At 36.1% G+C, this 24894-nt stretch overlaps 1 protein-coding gene across 9 annotated transcripts in view; it reads left to right on the top strand.

Moving 5' to 3' along the window:
- Window positions 1-24894, top strand: part of GRIK2 (glutamate ionotropic receptor kainate type subunit 2) — a 422385-nt gene that overhangs the window by 333955 nt on the left and 63536 nt on the right. The window contains exon 15 of one of the 9 annotated variants that reach the window (XM_030489999.1): window positions 14749-14811. The exons of 7 other annotated variants lie outside the window; for them this stretch is intronic. In XM_030489999.1, the coding sequence (XP_030345859.1) occupies window positions 14749-14760 (12 nt within the window). In that variant the 3' untranslated portion in view covers window positions 14761-14811. Of the gene's footprint in view, window positions 1-7958; window positions 9273-14748; window positions 14812-24894 lie in introns of those variants that run through there. One more of the 9 variants, XM_030489998.1, reaches the window with a different exon arrangement.

The raw sequence follows: 24894 nt of genomic DNA, 5'->3' as shown, positions 1-24894 counted from the left end.
TTAATTCAACCCTGCTTCTATTTGTACCACAGTTGTCCATCCTCACACACAAACAACTACAGCACATATGCTTATATGTAGTCTACAGTTTTAATACTTTTTTTTATGAAGTAGCTGTGTACATTTTTTTTCTCATATTTTTTCGTATCTGTGCCTTTCAATGTCAGTATTTTTTTCTTTCTATGTTTTGGTGCAGTACCATACATAATAGAAATTTTCTCAGTTATGGTTACTTGGCATTCGCATACCGAATAATAAAAAACAAAATAATTTTTCATTCTGTAATAGGAGTAGATTACTGTCATTATTTCTGTATCATGAATTAAAGGTCTTCTAAGCTCTTTGTGTAAGTTGTATATTTTATATCCTTGTTTTGCTGATAAGGAAGCTGAAGATTTGAAAGGAATGCCTCTTTTTCAAAATCACTTGGTGAAAGGCAGATAGGGGACTAATTCAGGAAAGCTGACTCATACATCTCAGAATTATTTGGTAGACTAATCTGTTTATCATTTTTATTTGCCCATTTCTTTCCTTTTCTTCTTCAGGACACATTTTTATACTACGGCTCTACTTTACCGTGGTATCTTCAATTTCTTCCCTCACTGCTTTTTCTCCACAAAGATCCATGCTGCTGGCCCTTTTCAGTCCTGTCCTCTGCCCCAGCTTTTTACCCTAGCTGTTTTTTATCCCCTTCAGGAAATTTTTGGGGGCAATAATTTTGGGGGCAATTAGTGTTTATCTTCCTTTTCTAAATTCTGAGCCTATTGTTAAAGGTAATAGCATGAAGCTCTACCTATACATTGCAAAATCTCAGAAATAGTCTCTTAAGGCTGAGGAAAGGAATTGTAGGGGAACTTTCCCACTGCTTGCAACTGAAGTACAAGTGACAGATCCCCACACATAAATGAAAGGATAGCAACAAGAATAAGTAATTCCTTTAAATGATTTTGGCATTGGCATGTATAAAGCCAATGTAACTTTAACGTGCTTTTTAAACTGGGTTTGAACATTGTAATAGAAAAACTACATTTTTCTGTTTAACAAATAAGTGTGTATGTACAAGTATATGGACATGGGCATGTACACACACAGAGCCTTTAGTTGAATTCTGCAAATAAACCAATATGAAGTTTAGCAGTACGTATCAATTATTTGGTAGAATTGTTGCAAGTCAAAAACGAAAGAAACACCACTTCTGAGCTTCTCATATTTCCACTGACTGACAGTGACTAATGGAAAACAATTTTCTTTAATCCCAAACTCCATATTTTGATCTGGATAATGTTTAAAAATAATTGGTAGCAGATACTGCAGATACATGTTCAGTTTGCTGTAAAATTATTTCTCTTTATAGATAAGTTTTATTTGAATGTAAGAAGTCTTGTTCTTACGCATAAATACACGTGGAACTTTTGATTAAAAAGGGAATTGAACATATATACTGTATAATCTTTTCTTTTTTCTTTATTTTTTTCCTTTTAATCATGATGGTTTGGGCCTCTCTACTAGAAACACATGCAGTTGAACTGCATTATTTCCCTTTTCTCATGATTATTCCCTCTTTGCAAGAACATCTACTCAGTTAAACACTACTACTGTGAATGTACAACAAAAGCAGTCACAGTTGCAAACCTGTAAAGCAAAGTCTGTGGTTACTCCATACACTGACAAGAACTGAATCTGCAATGACAGAGTCTCTAAGAATGAGATAAATGCTTTGTCAAGACCTCAAAACACCTCTGCTTCATTGAGTTCTACTTATTTTTTAAAAGATCAAGGAAGATAGGTAGGTAGGTTAGATGATGCATTATCACAGACTGTAACAAGAGCGCCAATGCATTTGAATTCTAAATAGAAGAAATTCAGATAAATTTACGACCATTAAGTTCCTTGAGCTGAACTTTCTGTCTTTTTGTATCTGAGGGCATGAAGCAGAACTAATTCATGTAAAAGCCTTCATTCCAACCAACTCTCTAGGTACTGGGACAAAGCAACTGAAATGGTTTTATGCTGTCTTGACCCTTCCCCTTTCTCTGGGGTTGTCAGGGCCGTTACTGTTCCTCCAGTAAATAAGAGCTGTTTGGCTGCCTGATGCATCACAGTGCTGAGACATGAAGCTAAAAAGAGATGGAATGTGGTAGAAATCTACTACCTTTCCATCCTTGCCTTTTTTCCATGTCTTTTTCCTTCCTGTTTGCCATTCCACGTTCCTTGCACCCTTTCCCCCTGTTTCTGCATTAGGACCAAAAAATATTGAACACAAGGAGTAGTCAACTTTTCATTTCTGCAAAGCTTTATACTGCATTATGCCATATATCCAGATAGTAAGCACTCTTAATAAGCTGCTGAATAACATGTGGTATTAATGATAATTATGCTCCAAAATCACAGTATTCATATTTATCATTTACTCCTGTCTCCAGCTGCAGCTCTTAGAAACTGATGAAACATGTACAAATGCTTTTCAGATTCCTATTAAAGATATATACACAAATTTTCAGTAAAAACAAACTTTATCATTCACAATAATTTAAATATTGAATTATACAGTTAACATCTGAATTGGGTACCCACTAGTTTTTGAAAGGAAGTCTAGTAGAAAAATCAAAAATAAATAGGTATTAGGTTGGTATTATGAAAAGTCTTCTTTGTTTTTGGATCAATTAATATTTTCCACAGTCATCATCTGTTTCTGCCTTACCCAAAGTATTAATAGGGGTTTATGCTGATCTCCTCACAGAACTCTCAGGTAGGCTTTTCAGGGTTTAAACCCAGCTGGTAAGTAATTGCCACACAACTGCTCACTCACCCTCCCTATTTCCCCCTCCACAGACAAGATCGGAGAATCGAAAGAATGTAAAACCCATGAGTTGAGATAAGAACAGTTTAATAACTAAAGTACAGAATAATAATAACAATAATGAAAATAATAATAATAATGATGGAAATAACAAGGGGGGAGAATATAAAGCTAAAAGGGAAAAGGGAAGAGTTAAAAAAAATAACAATAAACACAAGTGATGCACAATACAATTGCTCACCAGCCACGGATCGATACCCAGCCTAACCTGAGTAGCAATAGGTCCCTTCCAGGTAATTCCCCACAGTTTATATACTGGGCATGACGTGCTGTGGTATGGAATACCCCTTTCGCTAGTTTGGGTCAGGTGTCCTTACTCTGCTCCCTCCTGGCTTCCTGTGCTCCCCCTCACTGGCAGAGTATGAGAGACCGAAAACCCCTTGACCAGGGTAAGTGCTACTTAGCAACAACTAAAACATCAGGGTGTGATCAGCACTATTCTTAGACTAAAACCAAAACACAGCATTGTACAAGCTACTAGGAAGAAAATTAACTCTATCTGAGCTAAAACCAGGACAGGGCTAATCTACGTAACTTATGGTTCCGTCTGTCGTTCCTGTTCCATAAGTATTTCTCAGTGTGAATATAATGCAGAGGTAAAATGAACATACCAGCAAGAAGCTAATATTTGCAATTTTTCAAAATTGCATCCAACCACAATAAGCATTATTTAGTTCACAGGCATTAATGATTCATATTGTAGGCGGTGTTTGTCTGAATAAAGTTGGTCTTTCTCAGTGCGTAAAGTACAGTAAAATAGAGCAAGATCAAATTGCCATTTGAATAAAAATACAGGAAAAAAGAAATAAGAGGCCGCTCCCTGTACATTTGTCTGTAGAAAGTCAAGCCTGATAGACAAATACTATCCAGACCTCACTTTGAGTCCTAAATCGTGTCAGGAATTTTTACCAACAAAAGACAAGACAACCAGAGGGATGGAGCCCCTCTCCCATGACAACAGCTTGGAGAAGGGAAGTCTCTGGGAACACCTTATATCAGCCTTCCAGTACCCAAAGGGTACCTAAGAAAGCCAGAGAGGGACTTTTTATAAGAGCAAGTAGTGACAGGATAAGGGGTAATGGCTTTAAACTAGAAGAGGCTGGATTTAGACTAGCTATAAGGAAGAGGTTCTTTGGTGGTGAGACACCGGAACAGGTTTGCCAGAGAAGCTGTAGCTGTCCCATGCCTGGAAGTGTTCAAGGCCAGGTTGGATGGGGCTTGGAGAAACCTGGACTAGCGGAAGGTGTCCCCACTCATGGTGGTGAGGTTCAAACCAAATGATCTTTAAGGTCCTTTACAACCCTAATCATTCCATGATTCTATGAATCTTATATCACCCTCATAAATGCAAAAGCCACTGGAAATCCATATTCTTTGGGAAGTGAGTTCTGTCGCCTAGACGTTTGGAGGAGTGAGGATGAGAAAATCAACAATGTAATTCCTGATACTTCCAGATTGTAAATTGTCCTGATGTACTAGTGTAGGTTTTATCTTCTCTGATAAGTCATTTTGTTTCCTTTCTCTCACCTGATGTGTTTCACCTTCGGGCCTCTTCAGGGCCTGAGCTGGCACTGCTGACAGGACCAATTGTAAGAAAATGTAAGAACTCTGAGTTCTGATCATAGGTTGCAGGGCTTTTTCCTCAGAAATGCATAGACTAATAGCTATCTAGCCTTACCACCTTTCTCTTCTTCTCCTGCTGCTTTCTTCCAGGAGGCAGGGTGAAGACACTTTCCTCTTCTCTTTGCTTTTCAGCTTTTTTCTTTTTATGTCTGTCTTTATATCATGAACCATGTGAGAAAGAGAACTAACTCGATTATAAAGATTCCTGCAACTGCAAACAGCATTCTGTATGAAAGGCAGACTTCAGAGTTAGGGGTTTTTAGGAAATTCAGAGTACATCTGAACATTTTAACTATCACAGTCTGGTAAAAAATAATCATCTTGCTCTTCAAAAGCAAATAGATCACCAAGTAGTGATGTAAAGTTTGCAGATTTGATCTGTGACTCTTCCTGGGACTGTGATTCAGAAACAATTCTCCAGAGTCAACTGTCTCTTGGTTTAGCCAGTTTTGTCTGAGAGCCTGCCATGTAAGCAACCTTCAGTGTTCAGTTCTTGCCCATTGAAGCAGCTTGAAAGCTTCTATTCATTAGCAGAGGTGAACTCTTGGTTCTTCCACCTTGTTGGTTTATACGTGATACTACTGAAGTGTTGCCCAATTGCATTAACATTGTTTTTTGTAGAGAAATATTTCCAGTGCCAGAATCGCCCTCCACACCACCTAAAGTCTTACTATACTGATGAATTTCTTTTCCAGAGTTATTCATTGCTCCAGATAGAATGTTTTTTGAGATTGGTTAAACCATCCTTTTTGTAATACACCTATGGTAATAATTGCATAAGCTCTATTTGCTATAGATGCCTTTTAAGCTTTTTTCAGTATGCATACATTACTCTACTTTAACTTGTATTTAATGTATTCAAGACCCTTAATCTCCACAACATAGACTACTGATTTATTAAAAAAATTATGCAAAAGCATGCTTTAGGGTCATAGAATCATTTAGGAGAAAAGATATTTAAAATCATTGAGTCCAACTGTTAACCTAACACTGCCACTCCACCACTAAACCATGTTCCGAAGTGCTACGTCTACTATGGTAGGAAAGTGGTGTCACCACTTCCCTGCACAGCCTGTTCCAATGCTTGACAACACTTTTGGTGAAGAATTTTTTAATATCCTATCTAAACCTCCCCGGTTCATCTTGAGGCCACTTCCTCTTGTCTGGTATGTCACTTGTTGCTTGGGGAAAGAGACACCCACCTCGCTTCAGCCTCCTTTCAGGTAGTTGTAGCAAGTGATAAGGTCTCCCATCAGCCTCCTTTACTCCCTGCTGAACAACCCCAGTTCCCTCAGCCATTTCTCATAAGACTTATTCTCCAGACCCTTCACCATCTTTTTTGCCCTTTTCTGGACATACTCCAGCAACTCAATGTTTTTGCTGTAGTGAGGGGCCCCAAACTGAACACAGGATTTGAGGTGCAGCCTCAACAGTGCTGAGCACAGGGGGATGTTCACTTCCTTAGTCCTACTGGCCACGCTATTTTTGATACAAGCAAGATTGCTATTGGCCTTCTTGGATACGGGGCACACTGCTGGCTCATATTCAGCCGGCTGTTGACCAACACCCGAGGTCCTTTTCTCCCAGGCAGCTTTCCAGCCGCTCTTCTCCTAGCCTGCAGCATTGAATGGGGTTGTTGTGACCTAAGTGTGGTACCGGCACTTTGCTTTGTTGAACCTCATACATTTGGCCTCAGCCCATCAATCCAGTCTGCCAGATCCTTCTGTAGACCCTTTCTACCCTCAAACAGATCAATACTCCTACCCAATGTGCTGTCATCTGCAAACTTACAGAGGGTGCAGCTGATCCCCTCGTCCAGATAATTGATAGAGATATTAAACAGAACTGGCCTCATTACTGTGGAAAAACATTTGTGACTGACCACCAACTCCATATTTTTACCCAGCAAAGATTACACATGTCCAAGCCATGTCCAGTCCTTTATGAACAGAGTAGCCTACTTATCAGAGGATTATCTGCCCATGAACATATTGGACCAAAGATAAGCCATATTTCTTAGCTTTTTTTTTATTTGTTCAGATATGGCGTGTGATCTCTCAACTTACTCATCAATTCATCGTATAGGAAGTTATGGGGGGTTATTCTTTCTCACGTCTTAAAAGCTGAGGCAGTCATTCATAATAATGGTGATGATCATAAATGATATGTTCTTTTATGCTGAATTTTACTTAAACTCTTGTAATAGATATTTAAATGTAATTGGCAGCCAAAATCCAAATAAGGTATTATGTGAATTCTGTTGTGAATCACTGTGATTTGAGGGGACCATGAGACCTTTTATTATATTAATACATGCTATTAGTAAACTTTTATTTCTAGTTAGAAGCTAAGCACTGTGAATTGTGTTTGAGTAGTCTATCTTTGCATTTGAGAACTGAAATCAGGTCCCTTTTAATGAGCTATAAAATACAGCAAATATTCTCAAGGCCTTTGAAGACTTGACTTTTATGGTCTTTCTCTGAAGAACTCTTACTTTGTTGTGTAACAGAAGGGCAATGGTAAGATAGAAACTGTTCTGTTCCTTTTTCTGTTGTTCTCACAGTCTTTCTGTCTCTTACTCTTTTACTTTCTTTTTTTTTTTTTTTCTTTTTGATAGAAGAGACACCTTCCTTGACTTACAAGGAATATTCCAAAATTCTTAAGGAGCTTTTGTATGACATAGATAGAAGTTTCATGTACTCTTTCACACATTTCCATTTTCTGAAACACGAAGATATATCCCTCAAGTAGCTGTGTGAGGGACTATTAGCACCAAACATTTTTTGTGACTTTTTAGGAAGTCTGTCTAGCTCTTCTTTCACCCTTTTACCTTATCTGTCAAAGAAGCTCTGAGAACAGTTTCTTTGCTGCTAGAACTTCTAACTGAGCCTATCCAGGCAGTTATTGTTGAAGTCTATATTCATTGTTCAAGTATATGTTCCTTAGATATAAGGAAGAAGTTCTTTACAGTGAGGGTGGTTGGGCACTGGAATGGGTTGCCCAAGGAAGTTGTGAATGCTCCATCCCTGGCAGTGTTCAAGGTCAGGTTGGACAGAGCCTTGGGCGACATGGTTTAGTGTGAGGTGTCCCTGCCCGTGGCAGGGGGGTTGGAACTAGGTGATCTTAATATTCTTTCCAACCCTAACTATTCTATGATTCTGTGATTCTAAGTGTATTTTTATTCAGGATGAATTGCTGTCATGGTTTAAGCTGAAGAAGTTACTCAAACTGTTTGGTTCCTTAATTTATTTTATGGTTAAACCTAGTAATTCTGATGCAGCTTTTGTTCCATGAAGCACAGAGATGCTGAACATAGTTCATTATACATGTGCAATCCCACAATGGAATTCTTGTCAGGGATTTGGTTACATGTAAAATCAGAAGTTAACAGAGAAAATTGTGAAATTTCAATTATAGCTTCCTTTTCCAAACACAGGTGCCTCATAAAAGAATTTTATTTTTTTTTTTTGTACAGCCTGCTCATAATGAAGAAGGTGAAGAAGGTTTAGTTGTCTCAGTGGTTGTCTTTTCAAATCAGATCATCAAAGATGAAAGGAGGATTGAAGAGAAATTATAAGGTTCATCTCATAAGCAGTATTGAGGCCATTATTTTTTACATTCATATTCAGTTAATAATGTATTTCTGGATTTATTTCCAAGATAAAACTTGATTTTTAATACTCCAAATATATATCTTAAAGCTTCCAAAAACCATGAAGACTCTTATTCTTCAGGTCTTCAATTGTCCTTTCAGAAATATAGAATTACTGTGATAAGCTGAATCTCTCACTTTTAATGGACTAAATCTGTCAGCATAATTACCAGGACCAACAAATATTGCAGTTGTAATATTGTGTGATTTGCAATGTTTTTGTTGTTTTTACATTTGTGGACATTAGTGATGGAATCAACTAATTAAAACCCTCCTGTTACTATGTATTTTCCATTCAAATTTTCAATATCTTATATTCTTACACTGTATTGCACTACTCAACCACTATTTTAATAATATCATCAACTGTTAACGTAGCTATTTTTACTTCACAGGTAAAATGTGTAGCAAAGGTAATTTATTATTTTTTTATAGATCCCTGAAAATGATTGATTGAGTAAAACCAAGAATAGGCTGTATTCCTGAAGTTTCTCAAAATGTGTAGAGTAGGAGTGTACTAGGAATAGATTGGTGATTGGTAAATTTGTGGATTGTTAAAGAAAGAATCTCAACTGTTGATTGAGAGAGTTTAATAGGAAGACATAATGAGATCCTGCATTTTGGTCTCAAAGTGAAAAACAGATGCCCTCAGGTGATTTGTTTTACTTGGAAAGATATATTTTTAGAAATATGTAGGACAGGTTTCCCCTCACTATGCTGAGCAGGTATGTAGGTACCTGATCTCCTTTCAAGTAGTCATCTAGTTGCCTTTTATTGGCACTGTAAAGAAACTGAAAGGCACCAGAAAGCAGTCCTTCCATACTACCTTAAGTAACTGTCCTAGAAGGACAGTGTATACTGAATTACTTTACATTTCTCATTGACTATAGAGAAGCTTAGATTAGTACCTTGGACCAGATGTTTAATATGCAGGTGACTACAAGAACTTCTGATGAATCTTATAATATTTCTGGCCACTGCTTAAGCAGTAGGCAACTTACGTATGTGTATAAACTGCAATATGACTGTAGTGAGAGGTTGTGATTAAAATAAGTCTATGTATGCAAATTGATTTTACAAGGAATAATTACAAATAATTCTAATTCCATAATAAAACTGACTTAACTAGCACTGTGGGGATATTTGTCTTATTTTAGATTATTGCTTTAAAGACTCTGAAAAGTTTATTTTCCTTCATGCTGATACTGAAATGAACGCACACACAAAAAACAAACAAACAAACAAAACAAACAAAGAGAAAAATCTCTTTTCTATCAGAAAAAGTTCACATTTTGGTTTACAGATTAAGTTGGACCACAGCCAAAATTCTGGTCTGTGTTTGTAAACATATTTTAAAAGATTGAACTGTCACAATGAGTGTTCGTAAAAGTAAGCCGGTGATTTTGAAAGCCTGTCTTTCAAAAGTAAAAGTAAAAATAACAAACAATAAACATAATCCAACATTTTGCTTTGCTCGTGTGACTCCATATGCTTGATCATATTACAGGTTGAGTATGTTTATTTTCCACCAGCAGGGCAGATGTTGCTGTGTCATCTGCTGTATAGCTTGTAATTTTTTTTTTAACACTTTTTCAGTCAAATTATTTTTTTTCATTACTACATTAGGGAGACAGGTGCAGGTTTTGATGTGTATACCACTAATGCATTTGCATTGTTTGTATACTTTGTTGGAAGTATGTGGTAATCTTGACATATTCTATGCCAGAATTTTCATGGAAACGTTAAATTGAAGGGTACAGTTCAGCAAATTCGGTCAACTGAATTATTAAAGTTCAGTAGGTATTAATCCAGAAATGCTGAAAAATCTGAGGATCTACACAGGTTACCATTCCAAAACGATTTCAAGCTCCAAACATTTGTATGTTGTCATCCAAGACAGTTTTCAAATATGGTATAAATTATAACCCTTAGAGCAATTCTTAATGCATTTAGAGGAAAGTGACTGTTATTTAAAGTAGTTTATTTTTCATGGATTAAAAAAGAATAACAAGAATAAACAAGCAAGAGAATTGGCATAGTAAATTTTTAGAACACGAAATCACCTTTAAGCCTGAAGATAACACCACTGCAGTTATTGATTACTGATTCTTTAATTGTATAATCAAGTTTTATTCACGTGTCGGGGTTTCTGCATGCACAAGGCTGACACAGCAAAAATAACAGACATGTTTACAGAAAAAAAAAAAATTTGCCCACATCCAGAACAAACTATATCCTCTAACAGAGTCTTAATTGTGAATTCTCTTTTGTAAATTTTATTCTTCTGTACTTTTGGGCTTCTTGGTTATAAGATGAAGCAGATGGAAAATTATTAAAACCAGACAAAATAGAATAGAATATTTCAGGTGGAAGGGACCTACAATGATTTTCTAGTTGAACTGCCTGACCCCTTCAGAGCTGACCAAAAGTTTAAGCAAATTATTAAGGGCATTGTCCAAATGCCTCTTAAACACTGACAGGCTTGGGGCATAAACCACCTCTTTAGGAAGCCTTTTCCAGTATTTAAAAGCTGTCTTTAAAATTATTGTTAAAAAATCATGATTTCTTACCCAATATTTTGAAGCAAGACTTGTGAGTGGATTTTAATAAACTAAAGTAAAACGTGTAAAGAAATCTTTATTAGAGAGTAATGTAAAATATATACAGAAATATTTGTATAGTGTTTCAAGTGTATTGTTCCAAATGCATTATATGTTTCTGTCTTGTACATTTTTAGACTATATTTTTAGTAGTAAATAAAATAGGTCAGGACCATTTTTAAAGTCAATGTCACTAGATTAAACTCTCTTTTCCATCAAAATCAAATGATCATGCACAAATGCCCTATTAGAAACACAATCTTATGTTTCTATTAGAAACACATAGACTTTGGTATGTACTTGACATCTCCTGAGCTATTACCTAGATGGATCATAGATGGTATTTATCAGTATGAGAGCTTACAGTTGCTGATAGCAGTTGAATGCTTTTCTGGGCAAGCTGCAAAAAGGAGCAGGTGTTAGTGAAGACAATACTTGAAGGGAAATATTCACTGATATATTCACTGAATGAAAAATATTCATTTTGTTCATTCACTTTGCAAAATTGTGAGATGCTTTATTTTCAAGAAGCTGAATTAGAGATTTTGTATGCTTGAGACTGAGCATGGGGGGTTTTGCCTTAAAAAAAAGCCCATCTCCTTAATAATATATCTTTTTCTAAGAATACCTGCCATTACAAGGATGGATGCATGTTTCTTATAAAACATTGAAGTAATTTTCTCACTTCACTGATCTTCAAATTAAAATACTGCTTAATGGAAGTTCTGCCCCTTAATCTGCTTGATTAATACTAAAAGTAAATTATATTTATTGGCAATGTGGAGGGGAGGAGTCAGCATTAACTATCTAAAAGCACTTTTCTCACTGAAATTCAGCATGGATTGAAAATGAATTGTCCCTGGTCCTTGAGCTCTGTTCACACTAATAAACAAATAAATACACAAGAGCACACACTGAATCAAAGGTTGCACTGACAGTTTAGATATTTAGTGCCAGAACGGAATTTAATTTGCTGAGTATTCTGCAATGCTTCAGCTTCCTGTATCTCCGGAGTTCACACCAAGGGGCAGAACTGAGGGTTTTGACATTACAAGCTTAAATGAACATCACATAGTATCTGTCAAGATTGCTCTTTTGTCTTAGAATGCTGTGTAATGATGTTTACAAGCAAGTTGCTTCTGCCTTCAGTGCTTACATATATGTTTGGTGACAAGAGAAAGTTATTTTGCCTTTGGCTTTAAAGTTAAGCTGAGGCACTCCTGTCATGCAATAGCCCAAGACTGAGTATTTTGTACCTCAATAAAACATAGCCAAAAGCATCATAAACCCTTGCTATATCATCTCTTCTCTTGCATTTTTGCTACTTTTGAACAGCAATTTATAAAAGCAAGCAAAACAGAAATAGCAATAAAATTTAGAGCTGTATCTAACATGGAAAGTCATTTACAACCTGGTCGTCATTAGGCTTTTATTTTCAGTAGTAAATCTATGTTAGTAATGGAGAAAATATTAATTACATGGAAAAACTTAATTGTCGGCTTCTCAAAGCTGTGAAAAACTTTAGGCAGTCAAAGCTGAAATCTTCAGCCTTCTTAGTCGTATATGAGCAGACACGTACAAACCTTTTTTTCTGTTGTTGTATTACAACGCTTCAGTACTTGCTCAGAAGCAATGACACACACTTTCAGCCAACTGTATGGCCTTTGTGCACTGAGATCCATGGTCAAGTTTACTATGAGATGACCTATGAGTACTCCGGCAGCTATTCAGCTGGTCTAAAAATCTGGTTTTAATCAAGATTGTTTTAGAAGTGTAACGACCTGTCTTGTAAATTTTTAATTCACTTATTATATCTCTTTTATAAAAAGCACCAAGTATTGTCATTTTCAAAGTCATTTTAAAATATGATGTGAATGCATGAAATATAGAGCACATTCTCTGTGTTTGCACAAATCCTATTAAAATTAGCATTTTGCAAGCTATCATAAAAAAGGGGAAAAAAGGAAAATCCCCTAAAGTCCAAGATTAGTGACAGCATTTGATTGTCACTGCAGGTAGGCGTCTTGTTTATTAAATATTGCAACTTAGCTAGTTAGACTATACTAAGTGTATTATTTTTCACTGTAAGTCTCCTGACAGTTTTCTGAAAATGATGAGCATTTTAATTGATTACCAAACCAATAAAGTCAAAAGAATTACATTATACTTCTTTTCCTCAGGAATTATACCATAGTGATGCAGTAAAAGTTCAGATGTTTCAAAGCTCAGTTGCAGGAAATTTAACACGTGACTGCAACCAGGTTTCATGAAAAAAAATGTTTATCAGAAGAACCTGATTCTGTAGTTAGTGCAGGATAACTTCTTACAATAATCCTAAATGTAAGAAATTTTTCTTCATAATCCCATGCATTACTAAAATGATCATATCAAGTGAAACTTTGTACACTTTACTAAGAACTGTGCTTTTATTGCTGTCATTTTTCTTAAGGTCAAAACTTTGTATCCCTATGAAACTATGATCTAGTGAATTGTGCTGAAAATTTCTAGCTACATAGATGGCTATTAGATCAGATCATTAATTTGCAGTTGTAGCCTTCTATGCACAGCTACCAAAAGCTCTTTCTTATTTTCACTTAAACTAACACACTCAGAGGTCTGCCTTGCCAGAACGTTTTCTGCTAAACTGGTCAACAGAAAATACAGGAAAATTTGCTGCAGGATGTTCACAGATCAGATGTTCACAGGTGCAGAAATATACAGAATGAAAACAGCAGTGCTGTTGCTGGTGCCATCAAATGCTTGCCATTAATAAGCTTAGGATGTTATTAAATTCACTGTGTTTTACTGAAGCAACGATCTAACAGCAGCTGGGATTTGAAAGATCTCAAGGAACATATAGATTCTTTTACACATTGATTTATACTTAGGAGGCATAGAATAAGGCTGGAATGTCTGCTGAGCTAATTTCCTGCCCCTGGCTCATTTGGAGCAACTACTGGATCATACCGCTCCTTCTGTTTTGATAACATTCGGTTCTGTCTTCTGGTTGTCATTATGGTTTTGGTTGCTCCAGATCAGTATGGTCTCTTCAGACATTCTGAAAAACGAATTATTAAATTGAAGCTAATGTTTGTGAGTAGTTGTGCTTTAAATTCTACCTGTATAGAAAATTATTTTAGTTTTACTGTACTGTGTCCTGGGTTCAGCAGTAGCAGTCATTTTTCTCCTTCTTAACAGCTGGTGCAGTGCTGTTTTCAACTTTAGTCTGGGAACAATGCTGGTAACACACCGATGTTTTTAGTTCTTGCTAAGTAATGCTTACTCTGATCAAGGACTTTCTCAGTCTCATGCTCTGCCAGGGAGGAGGGGAAGCCGCGAGGAAGCAGAGAGAGGACGTCCTGACCCAAGCTAGCCAAAGGGGTATTCTATACCACAGCACATCATGCCCAGTATATAAACTGGGGATGTTACCCGGAAGTCCCAGATCACTGCTCGGGTCGGGCTGGGTATCGGTTGGCGGGATTCCCCTTATCATTATTATTCTTGGTGGTAGCAGTAGTGGTTTTGTATTATACCTTAGTTACTGGATTGTTCTTATCTCAACCTGTGGGAGTTAGTTACATTCTTTCCATCCCTCCAAGAGCAGGGGGAGGAAGAAGGGTGAGTGAGCGAGCGGCTGCCTGATTCTGAATTACTGGCTGGACTTAAACCACAACATGCTGTTAGAAATAAAATATCATACAGCAATGCACTTTCTCATGAAAATGATATATTGTTCTCTTATCTGTTTACAAGACAATTATACCATGCTTATTCCTGTGTTAACTTCAGAGACTTACAACTTAATTACCAGCTAACTACTAATGATAATGCCTCCTGTTCTGTTTTGTGTGGGAGGGTGGGGGGGTGTTTGTCGTTTTGTTTTGGGGTTTTTTTGGGGTTTTGTGGGTTTTTTGGGGGGGGTTGTGTGAGATTCTTTTTTTGGGGGGGGTCTTTTTGAGTTTTTTCATTGTTTTTTACTAGCTTACATTTTTTTCTCTGCAATATCCTAGGAACTGTGTTAATGTGGATGTACGTTAAAGCCATAATGCAATTCAAAGACTTACATTCCGGATAAAATTATGTATATGCTGTGATTCATAAAAGGCACAAAATTCTGAATGGAATCCCTGCCATTCACATGATGATATGATACCAGGCAGTAGATACTCTGAAGCATCACTGATTTAATTTTCATGTGGTGACAAGAATTTTCCTTTGCAGAAGAATCCCACATGTTATTATGATGATCTGGTTATCATTTTCTGCAATAAACAAAGTTATTCAGCTTTCACATGTCGAAACATCTTCCTGTCATGGAAAGCTTTTTTCTTGTATGAGCTATCTGGGGTCTTACCAGTTTGCTTGCCTCCAGCTCTTCTGGTTGCTTCCTCAGCTTTGTACTAATGCAGTGAAGTTTGTAAATGCTCAGTATACACAAAGCATAGAGCTGTTTTATCAATGAGACTGTCATACAGAAACAAATAGCTCGGGGTGGGGGGGGCAAACAAAAAACCCAGAACAACTGACAAAAAAAAAAACACCTGCCCAAAAAACCCCAAAATACCAAAAGTCGTGAAGTAACTTGGCTGTTATGTGGCACCTTGAACCTTGAACTACTTAACCGGTATCCTAATTAAACCAAACTGCGACCAGAAAATCTGAAATTTGGATCTTAGTTTTGATGTTCTTAATGCATGGAACTAGCCCGTTGAATCTAACTTAAAACACACACATTTATGTTCACAAAGTCTATTTTCTGTCTTAAACCACCACGAAATCTAAAGGAACTGGGCAGTAGGATTTTTGAAATATTGCAGTTGATTAAAATAACAAAGAATCAAAATCCAAATTAGTAAAAAAAAAGTTCTACTTACATTCTGCCAGAGAACTTTTTTTTTTTTTATTTCTTAACAAATCTGCTTTCTTTTTTTTTTTTTTTTTTCTTTTTTTTGCCCCCAGGGTGGTGCTGGTGTTTGGTTTTTTGTTTGTTTATTGGTTGTTTGATTTTTTTGTTGGGGCTTTTTGTTTTTTATTTTTTTGTTTTGTTGTTTGTGTTTTGGATATTTTTTTTTTTTATTTGAGGTAAAGTTTATTTCTGAGACAAAGTTATACTTCCATGCAGACTACAATTCACATAAATAATTCCCTGAAACAAGGTATGATCAATGGTGTAAAGCTCTGAGTCTTATTGTTTCAGGTAGATTTTCTATTTAAATTTTTATCACTGCTAACCAGGTTAAATTACCTGAAAATTTTGATTTTCTTGAAAACTATCTGCTCCGGTCATATGTATATGTCTTAGCTTTGATTTAAATATGTGCTAATATTAAGTGGGGGCTTGTCCCTGCTGAAGTTTAATGGATTTCGAATTCAAGGAGGAATTATGCATTTATCAGGTTAAGGAGACGATTTAGAAATTTTCTCTAATAGGTTTTTTCTAATAATATGATGTTTGAGGCAAGAGTTACCTGTTATGCATTATGGGAAAAATAAGCAGTTACAAGTGAAAAGGGTATTATCCCATCTCTTTAATTGCTGTGATTAGCATCCTCCTCCTCAGATGCTTCAATTTTCTGGCTGCTTTTTTTCTTCCTAATGCTGTATTTATACCAGTTCAGTTTTATTTGATAGAGTGTAGTGGTAATGGTTGTTTTAAACCTGTATGTTTAGTTATTTAAATGTAAATGTTTTCTCTTACACTTTTGTACTCTAGAGGTTTTATATATTGGTGGAAAAAAAAAAGTAAATCAGACTTAACTGTTTCAGCTGATTCCTTTGCTTTTTTTAAAAAACAAATGTATCAGACTGTACTAGAACCTGGTTTCTTGAAAAATTTTCTTGAAACTAGAGAGATTGAACACAAAAGCTATAGTACAATATATTTTATGTGTTCTAATTCATTGTGTTTCTTAAACTTAAAAATTTATTTGTTACGGTCAGTTATCTTTTTCAGACAATAAAGAATAAAATTCTCAGATTCAGGTATGCAGCATTTATTTAGCAGTTTTCTGCCTACAAAACAGTTTTATGGAGGAGTAACACTTATCATAAATTTAAAATATGCTGGATGTGTGTTAATATTTATAACAACACTGTCTTCAAAGTGCTTTCGGATAATTTGACATAAACAAAATGATTGTTGCTTTCTTAACATCTTTGACATTTAATATTACCTCAGGTTTTTTTAGTCCATGGCTATAGCTGATGATACAAGATCGTAAAAAAAATAAGCCTATCACTTAAATCACAGCTGATGGAACTACCACAACAGGTCTTCAGTGTTGATTCTTCCCCAACAGCAGGACTCCTCTGTCGTTGGATATTTTTGTAAAGATATAACACCTATGTTATAAATTTCCATCTGCATAACATTGACATTTATCACAGATAGTAGAGAAGTAGGTGTTTATTAGATGACCCTAGATCAGAACACTACAGTCCCTTTTAAAGTTCAGAAAGGGAGAACACATCTCTGTGATTATTAGGTTTCAGGCCTGAAGTTTAGGAGTGGATGTTTTTATTCCTCAGAAAGCTTCTCTTTAAATTAGGTACTGTGAAACTACATGCAATGTTTTTTCCTCATCGTATTTCTAATCTCTGTGATCCCTTTGTGACATTTCTGTACAATAATGAGATTGTTAAATACAACTAGACCTAACCCTAAGCCCTTTAGCCACTTATGCTGAGTCCTCTGTCATTAGTCTTATGGTCCTTTTGTTGTAAGTTCTTTCATTATGGTTTAAAGCCATTAAAGCCATGGTTTAAAGCAACTACTTGAACTAATTTTATGACATGAATTTTATGAAACATTGGTGCTTAACTTGATGTGTACTCTGGCTTCCCAACAAATCTCTCATAGCCTAACTGCTCCTTCCTTTGCTTCCAGACCATAGAACGGCTAGTTATTATTCTCATTTAAATCCTGATTTAGTAGGAATTGTCCAAGACAAATAACATATGGCAGGTGATATCCTACAACATGCCATTCTTTAGCTCTCAAAAGATTTCATTCCAGCCCTTAGAAATGGTAGACAATATCTAAAATTAATATTAAGCAAGCAACAAGAAACGATGCTTTAGATAAATCTGAAATCACTCATCCATGTGTCTTTAACCATGTCATTCATCTTACCTAGCTTCAAAGTGAAGCTAGTCATCTAACCTGATCAATTCTTTTAGTTCACTTCTGTAGCTAATATAGGATTGGGATTGCTAGCAGAATTGGTCTCTGTGCATAAAATGGTTAGGGTTGGAAGGGACCTTAAAGACCACCTAGTTCCAACCCCTCTGCCATGGGCAGGGACACCTTCCAATAGAGCAGGTTGCTCAAAGCCCCATCCAACCTAGCCTTGAACACTTCCAGGGATGGGGCAGCCACAGCTTCTCTGGGAAACCTGTTCCAGTGTCTCACCACCCTCATAATGAATAATCTTTTTTTCCTTCTCTGTTCAGTATCTTAGTTTAGAATACATCGGTAACTTTAAAAGGTCTAAAACAATCAGCATGATTTTCTCCTTAAATGTATTTTTATTTTATTTTCAGTGTTATTTTCATTTTAGCATTTCGTACATACTTTTAGAAGCTTGGAAAGTCTGGAATTTTGGAAAGTCTGAAGTTTGGAACACTCTTTTACCCCTTTGAGGTATATTCTAGTTTGATAATTCACCCATACACTTTAAGTATTTGGATATTCTGTGTCCACTTTCTTTTGCTCTTAGCATCTTTAGTTTTGCTGGTTACCAATTCAGTCTACTAGAATCATTAAAACAATACCATGCCATATTAATCTGTTTTCAAATACACTCTCCAAGTACTATTCAGAACCAAACATGGTTTTTTATAATAAAAAGTGCTGAGTATGTATATCCTGAATTTATTACACAGTTTTCTTATTTTAAGACGAACTGTAGTGTTGATATATTGATTACATAGTATTGCATTAAATTGTTATGGTATTCCTCCAAAATCTACGTATCTAAAAATACTTAAATGACATTATACATCCATCATTTCTCCTCCTAAGATGCCATCTGTTCCACAGATAACTTCGGTAACTAATTGCTGCTTTAGGCAAAGTACAACATTTAAATCCTCAATTGTCACCTATCCCTGCAGTCAGCAATTTCCTTAGTTTCCTAAGAAAGCTTGTTTCTGATGTTAAGCAGAAATTACTAAGTCTGGCTATTCTGAACAGTTAAGTGCCTACTTCTAAGTCCCTTCGGAGGTCTAACGTTCCTCCAGGGGCTAGTCTGGAAACAGGATGACTGCGTCTTCCCTTACTCCTACAGTGACAGCAATGCTGTTATAGCTTGGTTTTAGCTGGTGACTCAGTTTGTAGAAAATACATTAGATAGAATATCTGATTTGTTTAATGTTAAGATATTCTGAGGGCAGAACTCTTTCAGTCTATACAATTTAAGATATCCATTTTTTGTGGATTATTATGAATGGAAGAGCAAATAGATAATTAGATTTATATTCTATGATAAGAGAAGAAGGCACTTTACAAACCTGAAATTTCAGGGTTTGCTTCACTAGAATGCACATGTGTTTCATTCCAAACAATCCTTTGTTATGATTTTTGTTAGGTGGGGTGTAAGTTTTCTGTCTTTTTGTCATGGGATATAGTCAGAACAGAAAAAAAAAAAAAAGATTATATCACTTGTTTCCACATCCCATTCATACTGTATTAAATCATAGAACAGTTAGTGTTGGAAAGGACCTTAAGATCATCTAGTTCCAACCTCCCTGCCATGGGCAGGGATGCCTCACATTAGACCGTGTCGTCCAAGGCTCCATCCAACCTGGCCTTGAACACTGCCAGGGATGGAGCATTTACCACTTCCTTGTAATTTTTTTTTTTTTCCTAGTTAGTCTATTTGAATTTATTCTATTTGTTTCTGTTTAGTAACTTGAGTAATACAGCCTCTCCTTTTTGGTATGACGTCAAAGGCAGAAAGAGGCAGAAAACTGAGGCTATTCTACTTAGAACAATGAACATGAATGTTTTCTTTTAAAAAAGAAAAAAAAGAAAAACAAAAAATAGAAAAAATTGCCACTTCAGAGCAAGCTATGGATTTCAGACAAACTAGGGTAGCTTTAATTTGTACTCTGCCTATTTGAATAAGGTATTTAACATAGTAATTACTTGGGTATTCATGTTCAATAATTGCTATAGCACATCTGCAAAGAGTCTAATTCCCCTGCCTTAATATCTGTAAAACATGCAGTATATTTTCTGTTCATAATTTTTAATCTTCTATTTAGAAAAGTAAACATGCAAACCAAAAAACAAAGGTCCAACAAAAAGTGATTAAAAATGTATATATTAAAATGCAAAACAGTAATTTTGCTTATTGCTATGAATTATTACATTTTGCATGTTACTGTGATGATGCTGAAGTGCTTATATCACCATGGAGTAGAAGTACCCAGTTAGTTAAAATAAACAAACAAAAAAATTGAGATGCCTCCCAGCTGGAGCTTATTATTGCCTCCATCGAGTGTATCCCTAAAAAGAAGTAAAGTGAAGTGAGAGAAAATACATTGTTGGTATAAATGAGTCTGACCTGTGCTGGAAAGATTGTTTCTGGACTTTTGCTTTCTCAGGAGTATTTTTCCTGATCAAGTCAATCAATTAATAACCTAGACTAAGATCTGAAAGATGTCCATTCTGAGGTCTTAACATTTAGTTTTACAATGTAGCTAAAATATTTTTGCTTAACTCTTCTAACGAATTATTCCTAGTCAAGCAGCCTGTCACTTCCATGGTAAATGGCTTGTGAATACATTTTAATGCTAGTAACCATGCAGTGCTTCCTTAAGGTTTGTTTGGAACTTTTGGCTCTCTCTACAGTACAGCACACATATAGCACTTCCATTCCTGGCTGCATCTTTCTTGGCTTGTCATTTATACTTCAGAGATGAAGTATTTCTTTTACACCCCAATGCTTGGTCTTGTACTCCACATATGTGATATTAAAAGACATCAACAGTCCTTATGACTACACCTGACTTGTTACCTCTCTGTTGATGTTCCATTTGTTCAGACACTCGGGATGCTAAAGGATAGTGCTAATCAGTAGGGTGTTTTCTGAGCACTAGATGGTTAGTTGACTCTTCCTTATGGTTGCATTACTTCTCACTGCCATTCATTAGCTTTCTCATAAATATGATCCCAGAAAGATGAGCTGAATAATCTCTATCAATCAGTGACATTTAACGACAAAATAGAAATGCCAATAAAAATTGTAGCAATGGTTTATTATAAAACCAGATAAATGAACCATTAGAATTACAGGCTGACTACTTCTTATTCACTGCTACAAAGTAAATGATTATCAAGCAACTGCCTGTTCTCTCATGAATCTTAAATTTCTGGTGTTAAAGTTGTTTCCTGTATCATAGTATGGTCTGTCCATATAGAATATTTTTAATATGAAGGTCATTCATGAAAGAAGGCAAACCGTTAGAAAAGATAATAATAGTTACACATAATAGTTACACATTTGAAAGACCATAAATGAAGGTAGATGATATAATTAACTAATTATGAGGGGAATGCTTTAAGGGAAAAGAGCTTATCTTTCCCCAGATCTTACTGTGAAGGGACAAATAATATTTAGTGCAGACTCTTTCTCTCTCCCTGCCTGAGCTTATCATCACGACATATGGGAGATTATCAGTAGTTACATGCCTTTTCAGGTATCCTGTTAGATGTCCGTGCATTATTTGGGGTGTCTCCAATGCCTGTATCCCAGCAGGCATAGTAACCTTGTTCAGATTACTTTCTCTGTGCAGAATAAACTAACCAAGTGAGGGAGCTTTTTGTCTCTCTGTGAAAAGTCCACACATTAGCAAGTATTTGCAACAGTTGTAGGTAAACTCCAAAGTAGAACAGATTCTTAATTTGTATGTGGCTGACACAACACAGCTGAGTTACAAGGATGAACAAGACCAGATAGAAACTGGTGTACTGTGAAGCAAATCTATAGATTTTAAGGTTTTAGAATAAATATATATGTGTATATACGTAAAATAAACTCAAACAAATTACATTTATTTCCCTCAACCTAATTTCTGTGTGCAGTGTTTTTAAGCCTCTGAGGCCTTGGAACTTCTCTGGTACCCTTGTGATTTTGAGAAAACTGTGATTTTCTGCAACTATGATGTGTCACTATATAGATCTGCCACCTGCCAGAGCTCCAGCATACTGCTTACTGCTCTGTACGGGAAAAAAAATTGCAAAAGATAGGTATGTTGGAGGATTTTTTTTCTCAAATGTTTCATAAAAATCAACCACTTCTGGTGAGCATGTGACATACTGGTTTTAATGTATGTATGGGCTTTTCTTTGGTTGTGTTTTTTGTGCCACAAATGAGTTCTGTAGGCCCACAGCAAAGTTACACCAAGCAACAACAATTGCTTTCTGTCCCTGGGGTTCACCCTATGCCACTGTCTAAATTATAACAGCTGGTTGGTTATGGCTCCCAACAGTGCTTTGTTAGCATGAAATTTCCTGAGCACTCCAGTACTCCAGCCATGCTGAGTGATCATATGGAAGTTAAGAATTTGGCTCATGGTCACTATTGCCATTATGGTATGTCAATTGTGAACTCATTCTCCAGGACCATAGATCCACATTAATGACTTTATAGATTTTGGACACATTGGAGAACATGTACTAAAGTTAGTTTAGGGTTATTTCTAGCTAAGCAAAATCTAGAAGAGTCTAATTATATTGGCTCTTTAGACTGGGTTTCTAAAACATATAAACGTTGCAACTTTGTCCTAGAAATGCATGAATTTTTCTGTCTGCTAAGCTGAAATAATATAAACCTAGGAATATACTTTAAGCTTTTGTAGTTGTGACATTAGAACAAGCAAAATTTCTCCCATATGGATACCTCTAATTTAAGTAAATCACAACAAGTGGCTAACACATATGAATGTAAGCATGGCCACTACTGAATCATTTAGCTCAGTATCTTTTTTATGACAGCAATCAGTCTAGGGTGAAATATGAGAACATGGCATACACATAGTGATGTTCATCTGAACTAGCAGTTATTTGTAGCTCATATCTTTCTTGAGATTATTATGTTTAGTAACAACATTGGCAAAATAAGAGGAATCAGAAAGCAGACACAGGAAGAAACTATAAGGGGAGTGATTAATAAGAGGTCAGACCACATTAAGTCTTCAGATTCAGTTAAATTACAGAAGTATTTTATGTTACGTTCAGAAATATTTTTGCTGGCTGGATGATTGTTACTTGTCCTCCAAACTGTCTGCAAATCACCTGAGTCCACATTCTGTTTTGCAGTAGAAATGCTTATTGGTATAGTCACTGGTTTTGCTAGTGTTTCAGAGATAGCAGAAACAGGCATATGAAAGACTAGATAGGCTTGCAGGTCTCCATTTTCAGGTGCAAAAAGCAGGAAAATTTGATAGTGGAGTAAAAGCTGCAAGGCTAACTGTCAGTGAAGGTAAGGTCTGGAAGAATTATGAAGGGTCAGACAGATTGTGTCTCCAGTGAAGAGTTGGCAAAGGGAATAAGATCATTCCTGAGATGCAAGGGAGCTGGACAGTTTGGCAGCTAAGGTCAAGCTTTGTACATTGCTCACCTGCTGACTTTTTTCTGAAAATGGTGCACAGAATCTCTCCCAGTCATTATTCTGCAGCCAGCCCTGACATTAGCCTTGTATAGGGCTCCAGGAATGAAATCCTATCTCATCCCTGCTGTCAGCTTACTCCAACTGTTCACACACCTGGTGGAATAGACCCTATCAAGCTAATTTCATGATGTTACAGATTAGACCTTGTTTGGAGAGTTTTGGTTCTAACAGAAGCGGTTTGCCCGTCTGTACCGTTAAATCACGTATTGAATTAAAAACCATGTTAAGTAAAAAAGCTATGTACATTGCAGTAAAAGTTCCTACAATATGTGAAGCTTAAAGTGAAAAGCACCACCATATACTGTATATTTAGTGGTATCTTTATCTTTTAGCCTGCAATCACAGCCTACTGATAATTAGACTTTGAATATGTAAGCTGTTTATTACATACTTCATTAAGTATTCTGTTCTGAAGTTATTTGTGAATTTCACTGTGAAAAAATATAGCTGTATAGACATAGATTTTATTTTATTTTTAAAGTCCTGTAACTTTTATATATATGCAGCTGGAGGTATGGTGGGTTTTGAGCTTACCATATAGTAAGAGGATATAAAAGGTTTAGGGGCCCTTGGTTTCAGTGCACACTTACTGCCTTCTGAGAAGCGAGATGGAAACAGTAAACGACAGTCATACTGTAGGTTACAGTCATTATTGCCTGCTTCCCAGTGTAGCTTTTTACTAACAGGATGTCAAAAGGGTTGCTCAGGAGAAGATGGTTTTATTCTGAAAGGGAAAGACTCATGACTGTGAGTTAGCATTTATATAATCACTCCTCAATCAGCAGTCAGTCATTTGGTTTTGATATTTGAGTGGGCTCTCCTAATGACGTGAAAACTGTATTAGCCATTATAGTAGCTTACCCTGTTTCTTCTGTTTGTTAGACCTATCACACCTTCAAGCCTGAGTCCAAGGCTGGAGTCCAGAGCACCTGAGTTCAATCTCTATTTAACAAGTGATTTTATTACAAATTTAGGCCACTTAATACCTCTTTTTACCTCAGTTTCTCTATTAAAAGAAAGGAGATTCTATTTACATACTTCAGTGTCTGATGCTAGCAATGGTTTTTATTTGTTTAGTGCTTTAAAAATGGAAGTTTTCATTTTGCAATATTTTCTTTCTTTGTCAGACACCCTACTCAGCAAAGACTGTAAAAGGGTTTTTTTTAGGTGTCTTCTTTGATCTCCCTTTCCCACATTTTTCTTTTTAAACAAAGGGTCAGTATCTTTTTTCCGGAATTATCTATGAAGGTTACACAGTAAGGAAACAATGTCTTGTGTCAAAGAGAGATAAGCTGGATTCCTACTCTTTTTCTACACGTATAGGAGGAGAAGGCTGGAGGATGAAGGAGGACGAAGGATAAGAGGCTGAAGGATACGATGAAGCTTTCACTGGAGAATTCGAAGTTAGGAATTTTCTCCAGTTCTCACAGCCACTATGAAATCAAAATATGCATCTGATCCTGCGAGCTAGTACTGTGT

This window comes from Strigops habroptila, chromosome 6 (assembly GCF_004027225.2).
Source record: "Strigops habroptila isolate Jane chromosome 6, bStrHab1.2.pri, whole genome shotgun sequence".
Taxonomy (NCBI): domain Eukaryota; kingdom Metazoa; phylum Chordata; class Aves; order Psittaciformes; family Psittacidae; genus Strigops; species Strigops habroptila.
The sequence above is the reverse complement of the archived record's forward strand: the minus strand, read 5'-3'. Positions and strand labels throughout refer to the sequence as shown.